At 42.3% G+C, this 7,638-nt stretch overlaps 3 protein-coding genes across 3 annotated transcripts; 1 reads left to right on the top strand and 2 right to left on the bottom strand.

The window, feature by feature from the left end:
- Nucleotides 1-1,709: 1,709 nt before the first annotated feature.
- Nucleotides 1,710-3,907, bottom strand: LOC111078639 (BTB/POZ domain-containing protein 9-like). Its single transcript, XM_041593857.1, has 4 exons — nucleotides 3,836-3,907; nucleotides 2,729-3,756; nucleotides 2,185-2,389; nucleotides 1,710-1,735 (listed from the first exon to the last, which is right to left on the bottom strand). Exons 2-4 carry the CDS (start codon nucleotides 3,743-3,745, stop codon nucleotides 1,710-1,712), a joined length of 1,248 nt encoding a protein of 415 aa, XP_041449791.1. The 5' UTR covers nucleotides 3,746-3,756; nucleotides 3,836-3,907.
- A 414-nt stretch (nucleotides 3,908-4,321) lies between these two features.
- On the top strand, nucleotides 4,322-4,970 carry LOC111078640 (acyl-CoA-binding protein). Its single transcript, XM_022373456.1, has 3 exons — nucleotides 4,322-4,432; nucleotides 4,497-4,611; nucleotides 4,689-4,970. Exons 1-3 carry the CDS (start codon nucleotides 4,418-4,420, stop codon nucleotides 4,829-4,831), a joined length of 273 nt encoding a protein of 90 aa, XP_022229148.1. The 5' UTR covers nucleotides 4,322-4,417; the 3' UTR covers nucleotides 4,832-4,970.
- Nucleotides 4,462-6,993, bottom strand: LOC111078638 (rabenosyn-5). The gene is made up of 3 exons (XM_022373454.2): nucleotides 6,028-6,993; nucleotides 5,351-5,958; nucleotides 4,462-5,294 (listed from the first exon to the last, which is right to left on the bottom strand). The coding sequence occupies exons 1-3, from the start codon at nucleotides 6,698-6,700 to the stop codon at nucleotides 5,037-5,039; spliced, it is 1,539 nt and encodes a 512-aa protein (XP_022229146.2). The 5' UTR covers nucleotides 6,701-6,993; the 3' UTR covers nucleotides 4,462-5,036.
- Between the last annotated feature and the right edge of the window lie 645 nt (nucleotides 6,994-7,638).

Here is a 7,638-nt window from a genome sequence, read left to right as displayed (position 1 = left end):
ACCTCCACGAACTGAGAGCGATTTTTGCAAACTCTCCACGAATTGAGAGCGAAAAATGTCAGTATTTTTGGTGCGCTAAATTGAGTTTGGCGGTCAATTTGAAATGTGTCTTAATATTTGGAAAAATAACTTGATTTGTTTTGTCGAGTGACCTCAGAAACCGAGAACCAGTAACCAGTAAATAACACTTTGTTTACATAATATTTACATAAATTCCGTCATTGTTGCTCGTCAAGTTTCCAAGTCGTCAAGTTTCTTCTAATTAAATTTGTTGTTCCAAGCTCCATTGAAACATTTGTATTTCAGTTTTCTTAGATTGAGATGTAGGTAAAAAACCTACATTGTGCATTATTGCATATGGTTTGTGTTTTATAAATACATTTATCCTGGTTCTGATACTTATTATTAGAGCCCGTGAGCTGCAAAATTTCGTTAATATCCTTAAAACAGAGACTGAGTAGATTCTGCATTAATTGAAGCATGAAATTACAAACAATATCTCAAGTCCATTATATCCATTTTCCCAAGGTATTCAGATCTGTTGCACATTTCGTGCCAAAGTTGCAAGACAGTGCTGCTAATTCATTTCCCTATGTGGCCGAATTTTTTTCCCATACAAATCAGATGTATCTTACGGGAACGCGAAGGAACATTGCAACAATGAATCTTCATTCCAAATAATTAGCACAAACCAATGAAAAATGGTTAAATTTTGGTACAGTTTCAGTATTTATTGGTAAAAGGGAACTATTTTCATTTCAAGCCAATTAATTGAGGGAGAAAACTGTCGGTAAATGTCGTGTGTGTCCAAATTTTGACCTAGATAGGATACCTTTTAGCATGTAGAATGTCAACAGCTACAAGCTGGACAGATTCGAAGAATTTCCTGCCTCCACGGACTATTTTTACTATTATTTTAAGCTACTAGTTGCTTAAGTTTTACATGACTTTATATACAATTGTGTGGTTAAAAAATGATCCAAACCAAGCCCATTCTAGCGTTCCTGTTTTTAGAAAACTTTATTTTTGTGATCAGAGAAAGTTATGTATTTGAGATAAGTATATTTATATTTATCTTGGGAGTCCGCCAGATTCCTTTGGCCATATAAATCCACGCCAGACCGACTTGGGCCTCCACTTAGCCATAAAAATAAATTTCTTTTGATAACCAAAAATACTCCGTTACAAAACCGTCAACGTGTTTTACCTACGCGTTTTCAACTTTCAGCCAATCAATTCGTTCGAAATTTTTTGTTAACATTTGGGATGGTTTTCTGGGCAAAGTAAAAAAAAAATGTTCGCGCGAACATGAAACAAGAAAATAGTGCCGAATATTTTTCTTCACAAGTCCGCTGAGTACCAAAAAAATATCCATTGATAATTTTTAAAATCATATCATTAATAATAACGATAAAGAAGATTCATTGTTGCGACGTTCCATACTACGCGTTCCCGTAAGATACATGTCACTCACACCACGAAAAAGAGGGGAAAGTCACCACTGATAGCTAATTTTGAAAAACCACCACGATTTGGGAGCGAATAATATCGATATTTTTGTACGATAAATGGGATTTTGGCGGTTATTTTGAAGAGTCTTAAATATACCTTAAAAAATAGATACTAGATTATAATATTCGTGCGTAAATTGAAATAATCGTTCACTGTTGATGGGCGGATATTCATTGATTTTAAAATTCAGTTTCATGTTACCAGCCAGCTAGGACCCTCAGCACTGAACATATAATTTTATCCGATTGATCAATCAATATTCCATAACACTGGCTAGTTTTCAGGACTCCTATATATTAGACTGTTTACGAAATGAGGTTGAAACAAAAAATGTCAACTCGTTAACTACACATTTGCCACCTATCAGCAACATATTTACAGAGCATTTCTTCTATTCTCTTGTCTATATCCTCTAATTAATGTTATTATTAATAACTTCTTCTTAGACGTGTTTTACGGTTCCGAAAATCTTCTTCTTCCACATATTTGATTTTCATTCAATCCGCGAAATATCTTCTTTTTGTTTTCCATATTTCTATCCGTCTCAATTGCGAAACAAAGAAAAACAAAAAAAAACACAGATTGACGAAAACATCATCACGGTGGAGATATAATGTGCCAGTCCTTTAGTTGACCATCCAGTGAGGACTTTCCTTTTCTATATCCACCTACATTCACCACAGATATGTGGCCCTAATACTGGCCCCATCTTCTGCACGTAGACGGCCAGCTTCAGGGCGTCCTTGTTACCTCCCTCGCGTTTGCAGCACTCATCAGGTGTGGCAGCTCGAAGATCATCAGCAAGCTGGGCGTTCTTTTGCAGCGTTATGGAATTGAGGCGGCGTTGCTCGTTCACCTCGGCAGATTCCTTCAGGAACTGTCAGCTTTCCAATCAGTGTGTCACCTGCTCCTCCGTCTTCAGGAATTCGTTGAATATCGATTGCGGGAAAGTGAAAACTACTTTGCGTACAGTGCATTTTATTCGTATTCAAGGGTACAAAAATTGTGTGGCAGGCGGAGATGGCTACGACCACAGTAATTTCATTTCAATCATTACAAATATATTTAAAGAGTATTTAGAACTCAATGAATTGATCATCACGGTCTCTGTCTCAGCTGTTACCCAGTCACAGTGCTACGCAAGGTACTTGGCCTGCAATGACCAATTTGCATTCCCCCCCCCACTTGAAATAAATTGTATCCGAATGTAGCGAACGGTACGCGCCGTAAAGCGGGTTTCATTCGGAGGTTCATCGTAGCAGCTATATGGTCCCGCAGAATCCCAGTGGATCTGGTCGCATGACACATCCACGGTACATCTACAGTTGTATGAAATATTTACCATTTTTATATAGTTGATTTTGTAAAATTGTCCCAGCTGGATGACTCGCTCATTTCCGTTGTCAGTGATACGGCGCGCATGAAACTTTTCGGATGCCACATCTTCCCCCGGTAACATGACGGCTCGGTGGGGCAGATTGATTCCGGTGTCTATTTGATCAATGGCGTCGAAAATTTGATCCCGTTCGAATATGCCAGAGGGACGCACCACATGCAGCAGTTCATGGATACTCATCAGCGGGAGACGTACGAGGGATAACAGCGTCTGGATGTCCTCGCTCGGATTGTTGTCCCTCCATTTGCATACAGACCGAAAGATTTCCACTTCAGGAACACAGAAATTGTCTCGTCGCAAGAATTCCTCAAATGACTCCTTGGTCAGCATTTTGATGGAGTCGTGCTTAAGTAGATCGACCACATTGTTGCCCATAAACTTGAGGCATTCTTTGGTCAGCTGGTCCAGATCGTATCGGCGCGCTGCATTCAGGATCACGCACACGTTGCTGACGGCAATACTCTTCTGGAGATGATTGGTTATAGCCCTTTCAACGTACTCCAAGCCGTAAAGATGCGCCAGATTGAGCACATCGATTATCTTATCCACATCCAGTAAGGAAAGGGGTAACTTGCCCGAGTAAAGGTACTCGAGGATTATCTTGAAAGCCTCCAGCGGCACCTCCAGCCGAATTTCTCGCTCCTTCGACTCAGCCAGGTCCCCATATAGCATGGCGCGGAAATACTCACTGCGCGCCGCCAGAACAAGACGGTGGGCCGAAAGCCGCTGATCCTCCACCAAGAACACCACGTCCGAGTAGAGCTCGTTCATGCAGAGACGGCCCATGTCCGATGCTAAGCCGCGAATGTCGTCGGTATTGTTTTTCTGGGTGCTCATTTTCCGGATTTCTGAGTGGTGAATGGAGAATGTCTCTACATTTGTATTATTTACGTTATTTAAACTGAATTTATGTTGGTTTCTTCTCACCAGATCACCACAATCTGCGTACAAAAGATCGGTGGGAAATTATATTATTTTCGCATCCGCTTACTTGGTTGAGTACATCGTCGAAGAATTTGAGAATGTATGGATGGTCATAGCAGCAGCATTATATATTATATATTATATTTATTTATCAACATATAAAATGATTATTTTGGTATTAATACGGTCTGCTAAATGGTCACACTACTGCTTTCTTGCCTGTGTAGTTGTCATGTATAAAATACATGGATATGTAGGCTGTATCTTTTCAATGTAGAGCAGCCACATTTTAAGAACAAAAGTTTGCTGTTTTTGTGGTATAACATGACAAAATAACAAAATTTAAAACAAACTAACTTGCAAAATAGCCAATTTATGTTTTTATTAATAAATTTCGGCTAAATATATGTTATAAATATCCAGATTTCCGGGAAAACTAATGCTAAATTTGCACGCCAACCGAACTTTAAAACTAGCCAGAACTGGCTATAAAATAGCTAATTTGGCAACAGTGTCTACAAGAAAAACGAACGTGTCGTGTCCCAACAGAAAGTTCTTCGCTCTCGCTCTAAAAAATCATAAATCATGGCCGAATTACAGGTAAAATTTCGCTTTTATATTGACTAATGTAACACCTATGCTAAATTCCTCTATATTGATGCAGGAATTCAATAAAGCTGCCGAAGATGTCAAGAATCTGAATACCACGCCCGCGGATAATGACCTTTTGGAACTCTACAGTCTGTTCAAGCAGGCCACAGTGGGCGATTGCAATACTGGTGTGTGAGAGAGAACGGACAGTTGTTTGATAAAATCAATTAATTATTAATGCAATTTACGGCTTCCAATACTCCAGACAAGCCCGGTTTCCTGGACTTTAAGGGTAAGGCCAAGTGGGAGGCCTGGAATGGACGCAAAGGAATGAGCAATGCCGATGCGCAGGGCGCGTATATAGCCAAAGTTCAGGGATTGATTGCTTCCGTCGGACTCAAGTCTTAGGAAGGTATACGACCTACATCGTATATTATACAATATGATATTATTATATGTATGCATTTTTGGAATCTCACATGTCGTCAAACGCACAAGTCTTGAGTCTTTTCCGCACAACAAATATACTCACACACATTAAAATGTATATTTAATTTGTCATTTTGCTGGGAATGCATATATACAACCTACCATATGCATACTGTATACTGGTTTAGGACTGCTGCTGTTCGACATCGGGCGAGGCGGCACTGTTCTGGGACTTGCGCTGCCTCTCGTACACCTCGCGCTGCAGCTCGCGTAGGTTCAGTTCCAGCGTTTCCACCACCTCGAAGTTCATGTCCTGCCGCGCCTGCTTAATGTAGCCCTTTATAATATTGATTTGTTCAATCAGGGGATCGTCCAGGCTGGACTTTGAGGTGGAGGTGGAAGCTTGTGGGGCAGACCAGTTGTTAATGGATTGCAGATCCGACTGGAAGCAATACAATTTGGTAGAGGAATATAGGTGGGTATACCTGTAAAACTCACCCCCTGAGCAAAGGTGCCGCTTTCCAGACCCCCGCCCGACTGTATGGTTGTGGCGCCCAGGCCATAACGCTCATACGCCTCCATGGCCATCCGCTGTTCGGTGAGGATGCGCTGCTCCGTCTCCATGCGCTTGCGTTCTTGTATCCGCTGGATATGCGCCTCATCCGGCAGTGGTGGCAGCGACAGCATCCGCTCCTTTATGGCCTGGATGCAGCTCAAGCGAATGGCCTTCTTTAGCGACTCCTCCCGACTGCCGGGCTCACAGTAGATGGCCAGAATGCGCTTACTCCGCATATCCATGGCTTCGGCCACCTGGCCTATTTTGCCACGCAAGGCGCTGGCATCTGTAATGGTAAATATGCTCTCTCCCTCGTGCAGGCTGTTGATAATCTTTAGATACATGTCCAGATCTGGGTTGACATCCTTTTGCAGCTGCCGGATCTGCTCATAGACCTGCACGAACAGTGGGCGGCAAGTGCGGCTCTCGTGCATGTCCTGGCGGGTGTCGAGCAGCCACAGGCAATGCTCGCAGAGGCGTATGGCACGGTCACCCTGATGCATTTGCTGCAATGGCTCGCTCCGACTGGTCGAGAGGCTGGCCAATTGCACTGCAAATTAAGAATTAAGAATAGGGGAATCATCAAGTAGACCATTTCAAAGAGTTTTCACACACTTACTGGCATTCTCTAGGGCTAGGAACTTGGAGCAATCATTGCACATAATCCCGCCACAGAGACGACAGTGATGCTGCCTGCGGGCTATGTGGAAACTCTTGGCGCAGCTGGGGCACAGCTTCACCGAAGTGCCATCCAGCCAGGCCACCGTCTGTTGTTCGTGCTGCTTGCGCTGCACCGAATCCGAGGGCAAATCCTTCAGCAGCCGATGTAGTCGTATTATCAGCTTGTTCGTCTCACTCGCGTAGCGTTCCAGGCGAGGATTGCGCACAGATTGAAAGTACTCAAAGTGCGAACACTCGGCGCCAACCTGCTGCTTGGACATGTAGTTAAAGACATTGAAACGCGAGCGAGCATTGCTCAGCACCCGCTGGTCCGCGCCGTTTCCATTGGCATTCGACGAGCCGCCGGCCGCCATCGAAGACGAGAAGGAGCCCGCTGCTGCACCGCTACGTTCATCTTCAAAGTTGTTGAGGATTTTCTTCTTGGCCTTTACAAATATATTGAAAACAGACTTGAGGGTATCCTCCTCCTCGGCATGCTGCCGCGCAAAGTGATCCGTGAGCACGTCAATGGACTTGAGATCTGCGCGGCAAATGGGGCAGAGGAAGCCCTCTAAGATCTCCCCACTGGCGGCACTCTGATCCTCATCGCTGTCAAAGGGATTACTAGACATATTTCGGCGATGCGATGAGTAAGCACTAGTTTTTGGGTTGTTTTTTTTTGGTGGGTGTGTTTGTTGTCTTGTGCTTTGCGCCGAGCCATCCACTAGATTTGGAACACTGCCATGACTAGCTTTTGTTTGGCGGCCACATCCAGGTAAAGTCGAGCACTCAAATCACGTGGCTGCAGTCCTAGAAACGGAATTGTGTTCAAGCCGTTGGATATCAGTGGAAATGCGTGCGAATATTAGTTTTTCTGTTTCTTTTTCATAAAATCAGCTGGACTTATCGATAAAATATATATTACATGGTAACTACACGGTAACTACACATTGGCTACATGTCTAACTATTCCTGTAAAATATTCGAATGAAAAAACCAAAGTGGCAGTGGAGTCAATTGTAGTATGTTAATTTGTTAATAAACACTCATCCACGGTATATTTAGTCCTTACGAGGCCCTTAAAGTAAGCCTGGCCATGACCAAGTCGAAACAGAGCACTCAAAACGCTCACCGAACTAAATATATCCTATAAATAAATGAATTGGCTAAAACTCCATTTTATTTGATTGTTTACAAAATAAGGTTCAAACAAAAACGGCCAAAGCATAAAACGTAAGTGTGTACTCCGGTCCCATTCCGTCATTTTAGTTTTAGTTTCAATTTAGTTTCTGCTATGAGTATGGAAATTTGTATACCCTAATTCCTTTAATTAATGTTAAATTTGTTGTTCCAAGCTGCATTGAAACATTAATAATGATTTTGTCCCAGATTGACATGTTATTTACCTATTTATTTATTTGATTTTAAGTTTTGTATGTACATTTATCCCGGTCCGATACCTATTATTGGTACCCATACACTGCAAAATCTCGTTAATATCTTTAAAACAGAGACTGAGTACTTTCTGCATTCATTCGAGCCTGAGTTCAGAAACATTACCTCTATTATA

Source organism: Drosophila obscura, unplaced genomic scaffold, assembly GCF_018151105.1.
Source record: "Drosophila obscura isolate BZ-5 IFL unplaced genomic scaffold, ASM1815110v1 contig_200, whole genome shotgun sequence".
In the NCBI taxonomy this organism is placed as follows: domain Eukaryota; kingdom Metazoa; phylum Arthropoda; class Insecta; order Diptera; family Drosophilidae; genus Drosophila; species Drosophila obscura.
Note: the sequence above shows the minus strand (reverse complement) of the source record. Positions and strands in the feature narration are given on the sequence as shown.

Excerpts from the sequence above, each read along its gene's own strand:
- LOC111078639 (XM_041593857.1), bottom strand. The coding sequence starts at position 3,745 with ATGAGCACCCAGAAAAACAATACCGACGACATTCGCGGCTTAGCATCG. Across the intron at positions 2,390-2,728 it reads CCCGCTTTACGGCGCGTACC|TTCCTGAAGGAATCTGCCGA; the intron begins GTTCGCTACATT and ends GAAAGCTGACAG. Across the intron at positions 1,736-2,184 it reads GCCACATATCTGTGGTGAAT|TGCTGAGGGTCCTAGCTGGC; the intron begins GTAGGTGGATAT and ends TTATATGTTCAG.
- LOC111078638 (XM_022373454.2), bottom strand. The coding sequence starts at position 6,700 with ATGTCTAGTAATCCCTTTGACAGCGATGAGGATCAGAGTGCCGCCAGT. Across the intron at positions 5,959-6,027 it reads CCTAGCCCTAGAGAATGCCA|TGCAATTGGCCAGCCTCTCG; the intron begins GTAAGTGTGTGA and ends CTTAATTTGCAG. Across the intron at positions 5,295-5,350 it reads GCGGCACCTTTGCTCAGGGG|TCGGATCTGCAATCCATTAA; the intron begins GTGAGTTTTACA and ends TATTGCTTCCAG.
- LOC111078640 (XM_022373456.1), top strand. Across the intron at positions 4,612-4,688 it reads AGTGGGCGATTGCAATACTG|ACAAGCCCGGTTTCCTGGAC; the intron begins GTGTGTGAGAGA and ends CCAATACTCCAG.